The sequence below is a fragment of the Syngnathus typhle genome, linkage group LG13 (assembly GCF_033458585.1).
Source record: "Syngnathus typhle isolate RoL2023-S1 ecotype Sweden linkage group LG13, RoL_Styp_1.0, whole genome shotgun sequence".
NCBI lineage: Eukaryota > Metazoa > Chordata > Actinopteri > Syngnathiformes > Syngnathidae > Syngnathus > Syngnathus typhle.
This window is the reverse complement of record NC_083750.1, coordinates 7603261-7622055: the sequence shown is the minus strand read 5'-3', so window position 1 is coordinate 7622055 and position 18795 is coordinate 7603261. Positions and strand designations below refer to the sequence as shown.

General features: G+C 47.3%; 1 protein-coding gene across 5 annotated transcripts; it reads left to right on the top strand.

Annotated features, from left to right (window-relative positions):
• The first annotated feature begins 25 nt into the window (after positions 1 to 25).
• LOC133165063 (rho GTPase-activating protein 29-like) lies at positions 26 to 18724 on the top strand. 5 transcript variants are annotated; one of them, XM_061294447.1, is made up of 22 exons: positions 26 to 197; positions 1108 to 1470; positions 7684 to 7827; positions 10246 to 10342; positions 10653 to 10725; positions 10926 to 10986; positions 11423 to 11572; positions 11655 to 11719; positions 11828 to 11938; positions 12119 to 12199; positions 12281 to 12448; positions 12521 to 12658; positions 12770 to 12957; positions 14146 to 14315; positions 14392 to 14529; positions 14619 to 14717; positions 15011 to 15174; positions 15250 to 15438; positions 15514 to 15651; positions 15719 to 15942; positions 16181 to 16481; positions 16549 to 18724. In XM_061294447.1, the coding sequence occupies exons 2-22, from the start codon at positions 1176 to 1178 to the stop codon at positions 17455 to 17457; spliced, it is 3903 nt and encodes a 1300-aa protein (XP_061150431.1). In that variant the 5' UTR covers positions 26 to 197; positions 1108 to 1175; the 3' UTR covers positions 17458 to 18724. The 5 variants fall into 5 exon arrangements, with proteins under 5 accessions (XP_061150431.1, XP_061150430.1, XP_061150435.1 ...); XM_061294446.1 differs by having other exon boundaries at positions 14389 to 14529; XM_061294451.1 differs by lacking the exons at positions 26 to 197; positions 1108 to 1470; positions 7684 to 7827 and adding an exon at positions 9136 to 9328 and having other exon boundaries at positions 14389 to 14529.
• The last annotated feature ends 71 nt before the right edge of the window (positions 18725 to 18795 follow it).

The window sequence follows — 18795 nt, the reverse complement described above, 5'->3', positions numbered from 1 at the left end:
TTGTTAATGACGAATGAGTTGAGCGTTGCCTCTGATTGGGCTCTGGCGCATCGTACTCATACAGTCGAGTCGTTATCACCCACTTTTTTGCTGTTTTAAAGTTGTTTTTATATTTTTTACTACCCCGAACGGGAATACTTTTCGTCTTAAACTTGGTCTGGATATCTCTGCTACCATGTCCTACCAGTACTGTGCAGGTGAGTGGGGAAAACTCTTTTTTTTTTTTTTTTAAGACATTGCTAGCGAAATACTTTAGACCGACGTGAGGAGTTAGAATACAGTAGAACATTCTAAGCCTATAAGCACGCAAAACACTATGAATATACTCCGTCTTAACAATAATAATAATGAATAACTTTTGTCTGCTGCCCTCGGTTAAAAGGTTTATTCTACGTCACGATTCACGTTTTTATCATACAACATCTCCATCGTAAATCGCACGATCCTTATCGATACATCAGTATCAAATGTCGATGATGTTGCACTCTTGTGGAATGTGTGACATATAAATGCAACTCGTTTGAGAACGTATTTTTGTATTTTGTATTATTTTCTGACCACATACGTTGATAGTATGGCTAAAATGATGACGTTTCAACGATTAATGGTGATTCGTGACACTTCTGTGCTGATCCTTGCAGAGACTGATATCATGCATAATGGTCATCTTAATTTAATTTATAGAGCACTTTAACCACTACAACAAACTTCTGTACTTAAGCGTGGATATAAACAAACTAGAAGAAAAACACTAATTATATATTATATATATTATATATATATATTATTATATTATTATTATTTATTAGTTATCGTTTGTGCCTTCTTGTTTTTTATGTCAGGACGCGTGTTGTCATTGGGATGGAATGGAGAATTTTTGGTCACATTTTTTTTATCTGGGGCAAAACTGAATTTTGGAATGAGAAAAATAATATCCCAGAAGGCATGAATTTATGAAATTTGTTGCAACTAGAATGATGAGTTATGTCTAAAAAGAGACGTGTCAAAATAATATTTATGTCCCCGTTGTATCAGCCAATGTGACTACTGGCCAAGTTAGTGCTTTAGTTAGGCCATCATTAACATCTTGATCCCGTGTGTTTCTAGGGGAAGCCATTAAGGGTCGGAGTGGCTGTAAAGTACACTAGCTCTCTACCCCCGACCCCGCTGCCAGGATGCTCCGTAAGAGCAGCGACGGCGGCAGTGTCAAGAGTGGTCACGCTTCCGCTACCTCCAGGCATCACTCCAGTTCCCTGACGGGCTCTCTGTCGGCCGGCTCTACCAAGACCTGGGATGCAGGGCACAGGCGGCGCTCCCACAACCCGCTGAGCGGCGCAGATCCTTCGGATCCGTCAGTGTCGGCGTCATGCCGGCCCGGAGTGGATCCGGAGTATGTCATGATGCTGGTGAATGACGTCAGGTGGTTCGCCAATGTGCTGCTGCACCTCAAGGAAGCCTTCCAGAGTCCAGGTGAGACAAAGGCCACACGTTTTCACAAACATTTTAAGACCATATCATGCGCATGCGTGTCACTCGACGTCGTGTTTGAGAGTTGGATAGTTTTTGTGTGGATAGTATATTGTATCATAAGAAGAAAAAACCATTCTCCATGATACCAAATATTACAACTGATTTTTGACACTCGTTTATCAATATCAACATCCACACTGTGAGAATAAAAAAACAAAAGATAAATTGCAGTGTCAATATTTTGTCCCACCTTGGCGATGTTTTGATTTGCTTGCTTTGTAATGCTAGAATGTCTTAGCTGTAGTTTGACCCCTACGAGACACACACACACACACACACACACACACACACTGTGGTCCTGGCAGCGGGAGTGATTTGTTTAACCATTCCTGTGCTTGGAGGAGGCCGGTCTCCCTGAGTGAGTCATTGCCTGTGTGTTTTTGTGTGCATGTGTGTATAGAATGAAGGTTTGTGAACGTCCTCTCCTGACTTTGTAAGCAGCTTAACGCATCGGAAATAATAACAATAATAATAATAATAATGGCATTATGCAGCATTGGCCGTCACAAGGCTTTAATCCCTCAGTCTGTATCGAGTGGATAAAAAGCTTATTTTTCACGGGGTGTGGACTCATTTGTGGGGAGTTCTGAACTGTACAGTACTCATTCCACCGGTCGTTAACCAGATGCACACTGAAAAGCAAAATGTTCGCCGTTGTCATTATTAAATATGAAATGTTAGGGAGCATGCTGTGTTCAAAACCTTTAGCAAGTCTGCCGTGATTGACAGGCCAGAGACAGCCCATAATTGAATAATATTTGATGATTGAGCCAGTCGTTTGCAAATTGCCACCACGTGTAAGCTGAAGGTAAACAGGATGACGTCCTCCGTGTCCCCCCCCCCCGATTACTGTCCGGCGTGTCGTTGCTACGCCAACGGCCGCGTGAGCCAGAACAGCAGGAACCAGTTAGGCCAGGAATTGATTTAGCACCTCAGCGGAGACGCGTTGAGGCTTTAGCTTAGCAGCTATTGCTGTCAAACCCAACCCCTCACCCTGCAACCGCTGGGTCGGGGTCTGACGTGTTAAGGACAAGAAGGTGAGGCTCTTGTGACCCAATGGGTGAACCCTGACCCCGTTCTCAAAGAAGCCTTTATCCGCCCCTGTAAGTTCCTTTATGTCATCTGACATTTTATGGCTTCCACCATATTTGTTGTTGGTCTGTGTCTGGACTAGTCGCCTATCTGATATTGATTGACTGCAGATTCAGAGTCGAGTGGTACTTACAGATCTAATTGAATTTAAAATTCAAATCTGCTTCTGGATGCCATCTAGCCATCCAGCAGTTCTGGTTCTGGTGCTGAATTTTGTTTTGGTTTGAATGCACTTGTTGTCACCATATGTGTCACATAACTCTGTCCCCTTGTTGACGTTATTAGCATCTGCTTGTCATTCTATGTCCATGTGTCCCCTTCTGCCTTGGCTAATTCTTTAAATCGGGTCGGGAGGTGTTGAAAAAAAAACAAGAATAAAGGAGCCGCCGTCAACGTACTGGCTTGAGCCGACACCCCCCCCGGCACCCCCACGCTCTCCCGCATACTCGGCATTCCTTTAGAACAAATGTTCACTTGTGGCTGCGCAGTGCCTTCAATAGAGCAGAACTAGGGTCGCTGTGAGCCACGCTTACGTGGAAAAAGCCTCCCTTCCCCGGAATATCTCACGGCCGGCCGGCTAAATTTTGCTCGCAGGGCCCACTCAACACCTCGGCGGTTTTACTGGACGTTGCCTTCAGGGCACCCTTAGAAAACGTACTCATGAACGTCAGGCATGTTTATTTTCGCAGCCTGCAGTCGAAAATATTTTGCGAGGGCGCCAAAATGTAGCGCTGCTGACTCGCATGTCCTCGTTCTGCAAAAGTGTTTGCCAGTGTCATCGCGACTCGCTGATAAGATTGGATTGCGTTCCAGTCAAACGGCATTGTTGTATTTCACAATGCCGCCGTCTTGTCACCGCGGCCCCCTTTCACGCGACCTGCCCGAGATAGCAATTGTATTCGACTTCTGTATCATCTTCAATCGTCTGTCTGAGGGGGGGGATATTTGTGCCTTAACACAACATTGTAAAAAAAAAAAAAAAAAAAAAAAAGTTCAAGGGATTCTTAGTTTTTTTGTGTGCGCGAAATGTACCACTGACTTCCGTGACCTAAAACAAATTTTAGACAAGGGATGGGTTTATTTAATTTAATTTTTTTTTTTATGGAAATTGCTGGGAGTAAAAATGAGATGCCTTGTCGCCAGTTACGTCCTTGTTCATTGGCCGTAAATCGTGAGCGGTTGCTGTGAATACCCGCCCAAGTGTGCCAGCTCAAGTGGCGGCTCGCGGGTGGCGCCTTCAATCGCGAGCCGTCGTAACGACATAATGGCTTAATGGGCTGAGAGAAACAAAAAGAGTGGGATTTGTCAGTTGGGGTGGTGGTGGTGGGGGGCTGTAACTCTCCCCTCCCTCCCCGTGATGCCACGTGAAGGATGTTTTGTGCAAGATCTTTCCTGGGGTGGTTATTTATGGTTATGGGCCAGGGGGGGATGTTTGTGTAGTAGATTGGTCGCGGTGAAGGAGAGGCGAGAAATTTACAACCTGGGAGCAGGTTTTTTTTCCCAAACTTTGTGCGTCACTTTGTTGTTGAAGCAAAAAGTCATCTCCAGGACACGTTCTCATAGTTGCCATACATACGTAGCAGGTGTTAAATCTTCACAACCTCGGTCCTTCACGGAAACTAAATCAAATACGCGCCAGGTGTTATAGCGCTCACTCCCGATTTTTAATATTCCCTTTCGGCCTCGGAAGGGAAACCCCCCACCCCACCCCGGTCCATGGTATTGGTAATAAAAGGACAGCAAAACAGACGGAAACACAAATCAGTTGTTAAAGGTGTGCAAGTATGACTTTGGGTTTTCACATGGGGGAGGGGGTTGTTTCGGTGCACCCAGGACAGAGGCCAGACCTCACACAGTGACGTGACCCCGCTGCCCCCCTCCACACTCCCAAGCAGGTAGCTGTTTATGGAGCGCCTGCTGTTTACTGTCTGCGCGGCGTCTGTGTTCTCCACTCGGTCTTCTAAACAAGGCATGCAGAACACCCGGGAGCGGACAAAATTGTTTGGATGGGGGGGGGACATGTTTACTGATGGAAACAATTCCACCTGCCGCAGATCACGTTTCATGTGGCCGGGCAACGTTTGTGCTATCACACCCCCCTTTTGTTGTAAAATACCATTTAGATGATGTTTCTCCGTAGGAATGACGCAAAACGAATGGTCGGGAGAGCAGCATCTGTCAGGTGGACTGAGTCAACATGCGTCACGGTGCCGGAATCCTCGAGGAAGGGCTAGGGATAAACCACTTGGCAAAAAAAAAAAGCGCTCTCAGCCATTTCTTTTGTCGATGCTTGTTTTGCGTGAAACTCATCACGTGTCCAGACAGGCTCGCTGATTGTCGCTTGTTATCAGCCAGAGAGACAGAGAGAGGGGCACGATGGGGGTTGTAACCTCTTGTCAGGCCACCTGAAGTTTTGGATTAGATTGCCCCCCCCCCCACACACACACTAAAATGTAGGCCTGTTAAGTTTCTCAGGAACAGCAATCATTTTCTGGGTCAGTGGCAATTGCGAATAAACAGATATGCAAATCCTACATTTCTCTGTCACTTGAAATATCCACTTCAGCATATCCAAATAGACATTTTTTGACTGAGATTGCAGTCACTGCTGCAAATGTTCGGAACTCCTTTTCCATGTTGGTATGTCACAAGTCACATGGATCCTCTTTGTTGTGGTGTGTGTATTTTCCTAAAAGTCCGGGTGGGACACAGGCTCATCACGGCAAGGGGAAATGAGATGCTAGACGGTGGGGTTGACTGATTGGAGGGGGGCTGGGGGGGGGGGGCTCTTCCTTTCCACAATGCCAGCCCTGACCGCTGTTATCTCTACCAAAACAATGCCACGGACACTCCCCTCCCCTACCACCACCAGAGCCACCATCACTGCAATCAGGCAACACATTTCCAGGCCTCTTTATTCTCCAGCCATTGTTGTGACAAAAGCACTCACGGCTGATTCTCGCCGGCTTTCTCTGTGCTGTCACTGCGCCGTGAGCACGCAAGCCTCCCGAGCAAACAATAGCGAGCGGTCAGTGAGAGCCGTCACTTGAGATCGGAGCTCATGGCTTCATTCTATTTTGTAAACACTCGTCTTTTTTTCCCCTCTTGTGTTTTTCTGTCATTGTGGATCGTTGTGGGGGGTGCTGGGGAAAGGGGAAAGGGGGTGAATGAGCACTGACCTAAGTGGTCCAATTGGACATGGAGCTAATAGATGCGCTTGTAGGCTACTGCGTTTTGTTTTGTACATCCAAACACGAGTAAAAACACAGTACACTATTATTGAGTTAAGAATTGTGTCGAATCATTTTTTAGGAGCCGTCTTGGGAATTTTTAGATAGGTGCAGTTGACTAGTCTAGGAAGTTGATGCTAATTCAGCGTTAGCATCTCAATGGGGTTTTACATTGACTTTAGCGGTGTTTCTAAAATGCTTTCACAACATCAGGAACTCGTAACGTAGTGTTATCGCTTCCATTAGACAGTGATTCCTCAAATGGATCCATTCCAAACCTTCCAGGAAAGAAGACAAACATTTGGGAATTCGTTTTCATGCGGCTACTCAAGGAAGGGGGCGGAGTCTTGCGTCACGCTAACCGAGTGTTTGCTTCTTGCATCTCCTTTTGATTGTCAAAGGGCTTCAAGCACCGGTGAGCTAAACTTGCCCGAAAGGGAAAGAGGGTGAGCTCTTTAATGAGGGTCCATTGTCAGAAGGTTTAAGTGGTGGGGGGTGGCCATACTTCAAAGTGCAGGCGTGGATGCATGGTGGGGGTCTCACGTTGAGCAGGTGAGCTCTACGTCTCTCCAGTCAGCTTTGTTCTCTGATCTTGGGAGAAGAGTTAGACCTTGTCCTCCAAAGGTTTTCTGGAACTCGCAAAAAGTAATTACCCTTGAAACGGGGGCTTATTTTGGCTCCGGAACCGAAAGTCAGATGAAAGTTCCCGCTGTTCAAAAACACAGAAAGCTCCTAGGGGTGAATATCTATGGAAGTTGGAAGATTCCTCCTCCAGCTGTTTGTGTGTGTATGATGCATTTGTGCGTATGAGTCCATGTGTCATGTCAAGGGAGGGGCTGAGGAAAAACACCCAGCCTCTCATTTTCACTCCCCCCTGTAATTCCTTCAGCGTTCCAATAAATCCAGCCTCTCATCCTGCCCGACTCTTGATGAAAACCAGATGACTCTCTTGCCCACCTCCCTCCTTCACACTCACGCACACACACACACACACATGAATTTACCTGTTGCAAATTGCAGAGCATTCACCTACTTTATCAGTAAAAGGGGCGTGTAGCGCCGAGAAGGGTGCGACCAGTCTCTGAGGTAATAATGATGCTATCGTTTGTCATTGTCTGATTGCCGCACTGTCATCGATCCATCCCCATGCATCTGTCCACAATCCATCAATCTTGGTCACAGTTTTAATTCAATGCAACAGATTTCTAGTATTTGAACTTGCCAACTATTTGTATCTGTGTCACTTGAAGAGGCGCAATGTGCAGGGAGTCGTCAAATGCGAGCACCTAAGCGCAGAAAAATCACATCGTCCTGTCCTCAAGCTTCCTGCCACACGAGCCTCTTCCGTTGGTGAGGTGTTACATCACCGTTTGCGTCGTGATGCAACGGCTCACTGTTCTTTGCTCTCTGCCTCTCAACCAAACTTTCACTTTTTTGTTCATCTCCTGTTTTGTCGTTGTTCTATTTCAAAAAGCCTCCTCTCTCTCGTTTTCAGTCTATTCCCACATGTGTGATTACATGCCTGGTTGAGGCCCCCTGTTTGGCTTCGACAGCCCCTCAATTACTGCGCTCCCCAAGCTCATTTCATCTGCTGCTGGCTGTTGCTCCGCTATTGACGGCTGAGCCCATTTCAAATCTCTTGCTGACGCTAACCAAAACAGCAGCACGTATGGAGCGTGCAAATTAGCATTCGATTTGTCTGTCATGTCACAATGTGTGTGAAGCCAATTAAAGAGTCATAAAAGCACAACTTGTATTTTGTGCTGTAGTTGTCAAGCCCACAATGTCACGACTGAACCGACTGCAATTTTGCGTCTCCTTCCCTCCGCAGATGGCTCGGAAGCTCTCCAACAAATGGTCCAGGAGCGTCTGGCCGAGCTGCTGCGCGTCCTCAAGGCCGTCATCGGCAAACACCAGGCCCTCAACTCGGTGGACATCCTGGGCAAGGCGGGCACGCTCATCGCCAAGGTGAAAGGTGAGCGGTGGCTAACGTCGCATGCTGCATACGTGACACCTAGCCTAGAAATGTCACAGGGCGCTCACCTGCTCTGTTTGAGAGCTCCGAGGCGTGACCCCGGTGCCAGAGTATGCACGGGTACAAAGGCAGAAAGGAAAGAGCACGGTCCATTGCACTTCAATCACACTGGAAAGATGGCACCGGTCCAAGCAAATTATTACTGAACTGCAAATGATGCTTACATTATTTATAGAGCATCAAACTGATGAATAGTGACTGCTTATTAATGATCTGCTTTTCAAGAGAACAGTTAGTCTGTGTCCAAGTGCATCTAGATGGCAAAAATAGCATTTTGGTTGGTGGGGGGGGCCTGTCTCATTTCATTTTCTCTTGAGGAGAAACAGGTTTCATAAAGAGAGGACAGATGACAGAAGCAACACAAACATTAAAAATGGTATTCTTATGTAATATAACATTTTTAAAATGTTTTAAAATTATTTGAAATGATAACATAGCATATTGTTGACATTTCTATGATTTAAAATTCTAACATATAGCATGTTTTTGACATTTTTAGTCCGTAATAAAAAGAAAAATCAAAAATATGACTTGAAATTCTGAGCTTATATTCAGACGACTTTTTTTTTTCTTCGCTTCCTCAACCCTTTCCGGAAACAACTTCCTTCAGGCTTCTGATTGGCTAAAAAGGCCTTTGGGGGGCTACTCACACATTGCATCCAGTCGTGAGGAGGAGCGTTTGCGAGCACAGATGAGTAAGCGACGAGGAGCTTCATGCTCGCACGATAACAGGCCTCGATGCATCTCCTCGCCGCGTCTAGCGCGACACCTGCGGCGTCTGGAAGTCCGCCAGCACATACTTAGACAAACACTCGCTCGTCCGACCCGTTTGCAGACGCCGCTGACACCGAGCGTTGACATGTGCCGCTCGCCGGGCCGTTGTTGTGAAAGCCTCCCAAAGGGACTTTTTTTTTCACACATATGGGACAATGTCAAGAATGAACTCGCCTCTGAGCCACGGCACGAGAACGGATTGTTGCGGCGTCATTTCCAATGAATTGTCCATTAAAGAAGGAAAGGAAAAAAAACACCTTTTCTTTTCTTTTAGTGTTGCGAGGGATGTAGAGGCAAACTAAGAGCAAAATACAAGACATGAATGTATTGATGACATCACTTTGTTGTTCCATTTCTTTAGCCACCAAACTAGGTGAGAGTGAATCAACAGCACCGAGGGATGGGAGGGAGGTGGGTGTGTGTGTGGGGGGGGGGGGGGAGCTCTGGAATTATTGTTCCGAGAGCCACAGGATGTCCTGAGGAAGAAGCCGATGCAGTGCAGAGTCGCGCAGCAGCGTTCGGCAGCGCTCCTCGAGAGTCTCCTCAAAACATAAAATCAAACCTTTTTGGCGGCTCGGGGGGGGAACGTGCTGTCGCCTCAGCATTGGTCATCACGGAGGCAAAATCTAATAGCGGAGCTTAGCTTTACGTATTCAAGTTTTTGAAGGTAAGCGAGAGAGTGACAGAAGTGGAGCTACGTGCGAGCGTTTCCTGTTACAGAGCAGACCGGAAACACGACGTCCAACGTCACCGACTACCACTTTGGTCGCAAACGGCGTTCTTGCTGAGGAAAGTGCTTCCTGAAGATTTTCCACCTTCGACGGTCCTCAAGGTTCAAGCTGCAAAACTCTTGAGGATGTGCGAGCGTTCACGCCGTTTCATTGCGGATTACAAACAGCCCGGGTTGGATTTGAATGCAAGATTTTTCTAAAAGGTGACTAAAGGGTTTGGACTGAACAGCCTGATCGGTCGTGACGAGTTTTTGGAAGAGAAACTATGAGGTGGGGGACTTGAGATTTGGGATTTGACTCGTCGGCAGTTTTAGGACTTGGGATTTGCCTAGCGAGAATTTATGAAAGACTCGACTGAAGATTATTACATTTGGATTCAATTATTATTTTGGTAAAATTCTTAGTCTGCAAATCGAATGTCAATATGCAAAATGAGCAACTCAAAGGTAAGCGCGAATGTGGGTGGTTTCCCTAAAAGTTCCAGGACTGGCTGCTTCACCATTACAACACCCATCCTCATCAATCCCGAAGCATCTGACAGTTCCGAACCGAAAACAACACTCTCACCCAATATAGAGTCACGTGAACCTCCCCCCCCCCCCCCCTTTTTCTAAACTAAAAGGAGTCGTCAAGGGGACTCGTTTTAACGACTTGAAGAAGTGTCCTAAAACTTTTCTGACACACTTCCTACATTAGCAAGACTGTATGACCGGACTTCTTGAAGTTTAACACTTGACACATGACTTAATCCAACCTCTGGAAACTATCCTGAACTATCCTGTGTAAATGTTGCATCTGGATGAAACACCCACTACCAGGTTAAGTTATATTTCGATTTTCTGTCCCTCCGCAGGCATCAACTTCAATGACATCAGACCCAACAACCTAGAAAGCACGTTTGGCGAGATTCATGCGTCCATCGACACTTTAGCGTTCACCTTCGGCAATGTGTGAGTGCGACGCCGTTTCCAACTTTTATCACTTGTAAAGAAAATGACAAGAGGCTAACGTCAACCCAGCTCAATTAATCAAAAAAAGTAACGTTATCGCTAATGCTAGCACTGATGCAGCCTCTATATTGTCCAGACTCATCCATGATTGATAATAAATGCAATTAGGGTTACCATACCAATGCCAAACATTATTTCATTCCTTTGAGTTAGCCAGTGTAGCAATCCAAAATATTTTGTTTGTAATTTTAAGATATTTCACATATTGTAGCTTTATTAATAATTGTTTTGGATGGGTGTGTGCTTTTAGAGTTTCTGACTTCCTTATGGGAGATGTGGACAATGGCTCAGGGTTGGGGACCCCCCAGACCAGAAGAAGCCGGGTAAAGCCTTTTTTTTTTTTCCTTCTTAATTTTTTTTTTCCTTTTACTTGTTATTTTTATTGAAAGCTTTGGTCCCAGTAAACTTAAAAAGCCTCAAAGGCAAACTGTAATTTGGGTGTCGCGAGCACAGCTGCTTGTTAATTGCATGTCTGCCTTTGCCTTCCTGTCACATGAAACTGTGTCCTCCTCGTCTTTCGCAGTCTTTCGACAACCTCGCCGTGGAGCCCGAAGACTACGCGGCCGAGAAGAACGACCTTGCTGGTGAGTGGGCGTCCGCGTTCCATCGTTCAAGGGGTGTGGATTTCGTCGCGTGTTTACGGCACGTCGGCCAAGGGCAGGCCAACGTTGTCAACTTTGGAGCTCCCGGCGTGATTTAGGAATGCCTGAGGTGGAGACCCGCCCTGTTATTTCTGCCGGACCACACGTTTTCCTCGCTGGCCTGAATGTCTGACATTCCGAGGCCTGTTCGGGAGCGGGTCTGCGGCGGATGGGAAACACATGAGCTCCGAGTAGAAATGGCGGGAGTTGGGGTGGGGGTGGGGGCGGCATTGTCTTTTTTTAGAAGATGCCAGCGTTTTCACATCCTCTTGCAGTGTCATCAGCTTCTTCATGGTCACGTCTTCAGTTTTAGCCTCTATCAATCTGAACTCTTTTTGTTTTGTTTTCATATTTCATTAAAGCTAATCTTTCTCCTCAGGCCCAGATGTTTCCCTGTCACGCGAGGAGGAGGTGGACCTGACACTGCTGAAGCATGACAGCGGGGTGGAGTCAGCTCTGCTCTACGCTAAAGCCTGGTCCAAGTACATCAAGGACCTGCTGGGCTGGATGGAGAAAAGAGTGACCATGGGTGAGGCCCGCTCCGTATAGTACAGTACTGTCACTGATTAAATTGGATGAACTGACATGAAAAATCCTTTTATGGCTTTCAGATATGGAGTGTGCCAAAAGTTACGCCAAACTGGCAGAGTCGGTCAAGTCGCTGGTGACACAGCAGGTTATTTATTTTTTATTTATTTTATTTTATCTACAATTCCACGCACCTCCTTGATGTGTCATTATGTTTTGAGAGTGGATGGATTAATGCATGTTTGGCTCCGTGCAGGACTACATGCCCTTCAGCGACATTTACAATTCCACCTTCAAGAACGACATTGAGTATAACCAACTGCTCGTGCAAACCGCCATGGCCTTGCAGACGAATAAATTCATACAGGTTGGACATGTTTTTTTTATTTTTTTTATTTAATGTTTTTTGCTTTTTTTTTTTTAGTATTTCAAATGGATTTTGACAAAGCTTTGTCAGTGTAAATAAGGACGTGCACTAGGATGTTACAGACGAAAAGATTAAAGTTCATGAAATGACATTGTTTCCCTTCTTATGTATCCTTGCTAGCCTCTCTTGGGTCGTAAGAATGAACTGGACAAATTGAGGAAAGACCTCAAGGAGCAGTGGCAGAAGGAGCAGAAGAAAATGGTAAATGTCAACTGATAGTCCCAAATGAATTTAAAAAAATACAAGAAGAAAGAATTTAACATTATTTCTCTTCTATTCCAGCACGAGGCGGACACGAGCCTGCGAAAGGCTCGGGCGCTAAAAGCCCAGAGGCGAGAAGAGTATCAGAAGGCCTGCTCGTCCACCAGCCGCTCCCTGGAGGAGCAGCCCAACGCTGGCAACAAGCAGCTGGAGAGAAAGAGGAGGCTGGAAGAGGAGGCCCTGCAGAAGGTACGCCAACCGCCAACGATGATCCTTTTCATGCTGCTATCGATCACGTCGGTCGTTGCGTTGCCGCGTTAGGCCGAGGAAGCCCAGGAACAATACCAGAGCAGCATGGCTGACGCGGGCGTCAGGAGAATGGACCTGGCCAATGTCAAGCGCACCATCCTCACCCAAATCCGAGAGACCGTTTTCCAGTGCGACCTCACGCTCAAGGCGGTGGGCCACGTTCTGTCATCATTCACTAGAATTCTAAAATAAAAATGAATTCTAAAACTATCCTAAAATGATCAAATTGATCTCATTGTGCCCTGCTCTTCGTGCTTTCAGGTAACGGTCAACTGGTTCCAGATGCAACACGTGCAGATGGCGTTGCTACCCGCTCATCACCAGGCGCTGAGTGACAGCGCCAAGCTGTACGAGCCCGGCGAGTGCTACTCTGAGTTTGTGCGTCGCCTTCCCCGACACCTGCCCAGGGAGCGCATGCACTCCGACTCGGTTTCTTCAGACGGTGCCAGGTATGCAAGAGGGAACGACCTCAGTTCATAGTTCGCCGTTGCTAACCAAAACAGCAGCACCATGTCCTACACTGAAGCACTTCCAAGTCCTTTTGAAACTTTTTCAGCTCTGTAAATGACACGATTGTACAAGTAGCACCTTGATGGTGTGTACGTCGTACCGCGTCGTGCGGTTGTTCTTTCAGAGCAGAGTAACAATGAGTCAGACTGGGAGGAAGAGAGAGAGAATGTGAATGCGTTGGCCTTCCTCTCAGGAAATATCTGTGGCGCAGGCTTGAGTGAAATCGGGCAGATTGCGAGTGTGAGTAGATTGCCTCTCGCGTTTCTGTCCAAACACGTCGCTTCCCACACACACACACTACGCGGATGGAAATACTAAAAAGTAAAAAACCAGAGTCCACACACAGGTGCTTAAAACATGCGAAAATGCTTGTGTCGTTTTTTGGGGGTTTCAAAAGGGTAAAATAGTCATAATAAATAATCATAATGGTTTTTCTCTACTAATCAACTTTCTTTTCTCTTATTATTGTTAGTATTTCATGAAAGAAAAAAGCAGAGAGGACGTTTCCAGTTTTTATTCATTTTATTTTTTTGAAGAAAAAAAAATACACATCTATCATAGATTGTTGTTTTATTTATTCTTTTTTTGGGGGGGGTGGAGAAAATGAAATTAAAACCTGAACATCTGGAGCTGCCTGCTTTTCTTTCATTTTCCAAGCATGGAAAAAAAACATCAATCTCCAAAGGACTTGAAAAGTGTTTACGTTTCAGCATAGAGGTTTCGGAACCCTAAAAAAAACTCGTATACCCTTTTGCTTTGATTTGAGCTGTACAACTCGGCAGATGAAAGCAAGGACAAACCTCACGTGTCGTTACATGTCGAGTTTAAGTTCCTCTCTCGTATATGTGTCTGGCAAACCCCCATCAAAGGCGGCATTGTCATTAAAACTTCTCTCTGATGCTCAAACTAAAAGAAAAGGGGAACAACTTCTGGCTTTCAGTGTTAGCTTCATCTCTCTTCCACATTCTGAAAACATTGAAGATTTAAATTGCCTGTAAGTGAGTGTTTGTGTCTGTATGTGCCCTGTGATTGGCTGGCGTCCAGTCCCTGGTATACGGATGGATAGTTTAGTGGGGCCACTCCCTTCAACTCTCAACTCTGGTTGTCATGTTTCCTCTTTTCTACAGGTTCGCGTTTGCCAAGCGGTCAGTGGGCAGCACCCACTCCTCCCACGGAAACCTGTCCCAGGCCTCGCTCACCTCCTGCGATGTCCTCAGCGGCGACGAGGTGGACAGCCCGCTTCGCCGCCGGCCGGGGATCGCCAAGCGCCGCTCCAACAGCAGCACCGACATCCCTGGTGATCGATCATCCACGAAACGGCAGAGGAGCGAAGTCTGTTTTCTTGTCGGGACTAATGACACTTGTTCCAGCAGGGTTGAGGGGGCAGGCCCCGCCACTCCGAGCCTGGACCTCCGGCAGTCCGGGGAGCCAGGGTGGGATGTGCAGTGACTCTGAGAGCGCGGGCGGCAGCAGTGAGTCCAGGTCCATGGACTCCCCATCTGCCAGTCCAGGTAGGAAGGGAAAGAGGGTCACCTCCGGGAATGAATCCTTACTACAAATAATATCTAAATAAAATATGATGACACTGTTTTCAACGCAGGCGACTTCAAGCGACGCCTGCCCAGAACTCCTTCCACCGGCACCATGTCTTCTGCTGACGACCTGGACGAGCGAGAACCCCTGTCACCTTTGGACAATGGTATGATCCGTCCACCAATTTGTCAAATCCAAAAGTTTTACATCTTACATCAAATCTATAAGAAATCTAATATGAATAATCAGTGTTTGGTTCCGTTTTTCATGTTTTCTAAAAAGACAAAGATGACTCAAGCCATTATTTTAGGAAGCGGATGATATGCTAACCAGAAATACACACCGATCCTTTTGTGTTGTTCTTTTCCGTTTGAGATCCCTGTTATTTTTGGCCACGCTTGACTTCCTCTATCTGCTCTCACGTCCCATCATCAGAGTTAAAGTACTTCTTCTTTTCAGGTCTGGCCGAGATGGTAACAGAGACGGCCAGCTCTCCCGGCCCCTTCCGCAACGCTCAGATGTCCAAAGCGGCGCAGACGCACAAACTTAGGAAGCTCCGAGCGCCGTCCAAGTGCCGCGAGTGCGATAGCCTGGTGGTCTTCCACGGGGCCGAGTGCGAGGAGGTAACATCCGGCCGCAAGCTGTCTTTATGAAATGACGCTGCCTGGTTTGAATTATTTTCCCTCCCCGTCCTCCAGTGCTCGCTGGCATGCCACAAGAAGTGTCTGGAGACGCTGGCCATCCAGTGCGGCCACAAGAAGTTGCAGGGCAGGCTGCAGCTCTTCGGCATCAACTTCACCCAGGCGTCCAAAAACAGCGCCGACGGAATCCCCTTCATCATCAAGAAGTGCACCTCTGAAATCGAAAGCCGCGCTCTCAACATTAAGGTGAGCCATAGCAATCTGTCCAGCAGAAAAATAAGCCACCAGAAAAATGGTACAAAAAGCGTTTTTTATTTGTAGGGCATTTACCGCGTGAACGGCGCCAAGTCGCGCGTGGAGAAGCTGTGCCAGGCCTTTGAGAACGGCAAAGACCTGGTGGAGCTGTCGGAGCTGTCTCCGCACGACATCAGCAACGTGCTCAAGCTCTACCTGAGACAGGTGAGAGACGCGACATCAACCGACGGCCTTCGAATGTCCCCGAGCCAAACCGTGTTTGCTTGCGCAGTTACCAGAGCCGCTGATCCTCTACCGCTTCTACAACGACTTCATCGGCATGGCCAAAGAGTACCAGCGCCTGGTGGTGGAGGAGGCCCAGGAAAGCGATTCCAAGAAGTCCGACGAGCTTAGCGTCCACCTCAACCGCGTGGTCCTCCGCATTCGGGATCTTCTGCGCCAGCTGCCCGCCGCCAACTACCGCACACTGCATTTCCTCGTCACGCACCTCAACAGGTAGCGACAAACTGGTTTTGTTATTCCCCAAACTACTATTGTAAATACTAAAAAAAATATTACTTACTCCTACTAATAGTTCTTGATTAGATCTGATTTTATTTTCATTTTATTAAACAATCATACTAAAACAAAACAACAGATCTGGTATGATTCAAGTGACTTCACGTGTCCCATATTTTTCATGTTGTATTGCTCCTGCGTATCATCTGAAAAAAGTCATGTTGGTCTTGCGCAGAGTGTCAGAACATGCGGAAGAGAACAAAATGACGGCAAGCAATCTTGGCATCATCTTTGGCCCCACGCTGCTGAAGCCGCGGCAGGCGGATGCCGAAGTGTCCCTGTCATCCCTGGTGGACTACCCGTACCAGGCCCTCATGGTAGAGCTGCTGGTGCGACACTTCCAGGTGGTGTTTGATGCTTCGCCGTCGAGCCGGTCGGACGCCGCTGCTGCCGGCCGGAGTTCCCCTGGCCTCACCCCGCAGGAGAAGCTGCAGCGCCTCAGCAGACATTCTGCCTCCCTGACGGACATCAAAGAGGTAAATAGCGGCTGGCGTCTCACACAGTCCACGCAGCTAACAGTTTCTCATCAAACTTTTTTTCCAGAGTGCCAAAGTGTACAAGAGGTTCTCCTCCGTGATCCCGTCCTCTCACATCCTGGACGAGGTCCAGGAGGTTCAGCCCGGAACCGACCGGACGGACTCCTCAGACGGCGTCAACGGCGTCGATAAGCGATCGAGCCACGCCGCTCCCTCCGGCTCCACATCATCCAACCTGGCATCAACGGTGCAGCTCCGAGCCCATCGCTCTCGGCCAGCGTGCCGTCCTATTAGCATGCCTTTGGAACGCCTCCCTACGCCTGTGGAGCGCATCGACCCGGTGGTGGAAGCCATCGCAGAGACGGCGGGCGTGGAGCCGGCGGCTGCCCGCGCAGGCTCGTCTCGAGTCAGCACCTACTACATCACGCCCTTCATTGACACCCGGACCATGCAACGGCGGACGTGGGACAGGAAGTACAAACATTACGACGTCACGCCCAGGACCGCCATGATCATGGCAAAGCTGCCCACCGCCAGCGCTTCCGCCGGCACCATGTTCAACAACAACCCCTTCGCCTTGTCCGTCAAACCCACCTGGGCGTCCGCCGCACAGGATGACCAGCCGTCTTCCTGCTCGCCGTTAACGCTCAGACCCCCAAGAACTCTGCAGCCCCCGCCGGGGACCTTCTACAAGCCCCCTGTGGGCAGAGCGAGGACGGTCCCCGACTGGACCACCACCGCTACCACCCCCACCATGGTAGCCACCACAGCCACGTCCCCCAGCTCCCCGCCCGGCCGCCTCCAGACACAGGACTCTACCGACAGCGCCATTGACCCCGGGGCGGCCTCCCTGTCACCCCCGCAATCGCCACCCCCCGGCAGCCCCGACGATCCCGTCGAGACCAAGGCCGTCTACCAAAGACTGCGACCTCGCCGCCTCCAGGAGCTGGAGCACAGAGAGGCCCACTTTGTCTAACAATTTTTAACATGCCATTAAAGCAGTGCTTCTCAAATAGTGGGGCGCGCCCCCCTTGGGGGGCGCGGTGCTATTCCTGGGGGGGCGCGTGTGACCCTGGGGAACAGGCTTTTTTTTTGGCAGTACTAGAATAAAGTGTAATTGCGCGTTTACTACAGCAGGGGGCAGTGGCGCTCTCATTGTTACTTCTGTCACGTTTGCGACAGTGCAACATTTTACGATTTACAAGACAAGTTAGGATAGTCACGGTGGGGAGGGGGGGCGCGAATAGTTTTCTTCTTGCTAGGGGGGGGCGTAACAGAAAATAATTGAGAAGCACTGCATTAAAGTGTTCCCAAATCTTCTCACTGAACAAAACCACTGAAACAAGAGCCAGCCTATGGTTTTTCCTTCTTTGTTTCCTCGCTGAGTTTTCCTGGCATCCTGCAATGCACTTAATGCAGCTTTTATACTCAGCACAATGTTCAAGCTAAATGTCTTTGCACCCTTTTAAATGTTCCTGCACCAAAGAGCGTAAGGGGCCACACGGAAATAAGAAACAGGAAGGGGGGGGGGGCACAACATTTTTATTTTTTTATTTTTGAAGGGTTTTTAGGCTTTTATTAATTATCAATGGATTTGTTAAATTGATTGGTTGTCGATTAATGGTTGCACCTATGTTCTTTCCAGTCACATCAATTTATATGAAAAGTTATATATCAGGAAAAAAACGTTATCTCAAACCCGATTTCATTTTCTCAACATTATAACTTTTCTCTGAAAAAATACTTTTTATCTTGAAAAAAAGCAACTTTCTATTTCAAAAAATATTTTAATTTAATATTCCATCTTTCTTTGCTCCTATCTTCCCATCACGATACGACTTTTGTACTTTTGTCATGTGTTCCTCTTCCGTGTGGCTCTAATTTGCCTTGGTAATATTACTGTCATGCTTGGTACCTCCCTATTGTGGATATGTAAAGCATATTTATGGATGGTTTTCCTCTCCATCCTTCATACTGCATGTTTGTTGCGTCTTGTTGCCTTGGCGACCTCACAGACGATGTGCGGCACTGCTCGCCGCGGATTAAAAAAAAAAAAAAAAAAAGTTGTCTACCAGCAAATTTCTGGTTTATTTCGGTCTACAATCAAAGCCAATATTTTGTTCCTTGTCAGTGTGATGTTGCAACTATTTTGAAGATAATGTATAAATCTTCAAACACAACTTTCTTGTTATATGACAAATTAAAACAGAAAAAGAAATAAACCCAGCAAATGACCGCGATAATCAACAGATTAATTTATAGGTTTTATAACCTACACTTAATATTGTGTTCAACTTGCACTCTCTCTCCTCTG

Coding starts and splice junctions, on each gene's coding strand:
- LOC133165063 (XM_061294446.1), top strand. CDS start 1,176: ATGCTCCGTAAGAGCAGCGACGGCGGCAGTGTCAAGAGTGGTCACGCT. Junction 1,471..7,683: donor GGAAGCCTTCCAGAGTCCAG/GTGAGACAAAGG, acceptor TTCCCTCCGCAG/ATGGCTCGGAAGCTCTCCAA. Junction 15,439..15,513: donor GCCGCGCTCTCAACATTAAG/GTGAGCCATAGC, acceptor TTTTATTTGTAG/GGCATTTACCGCGTGAACGG.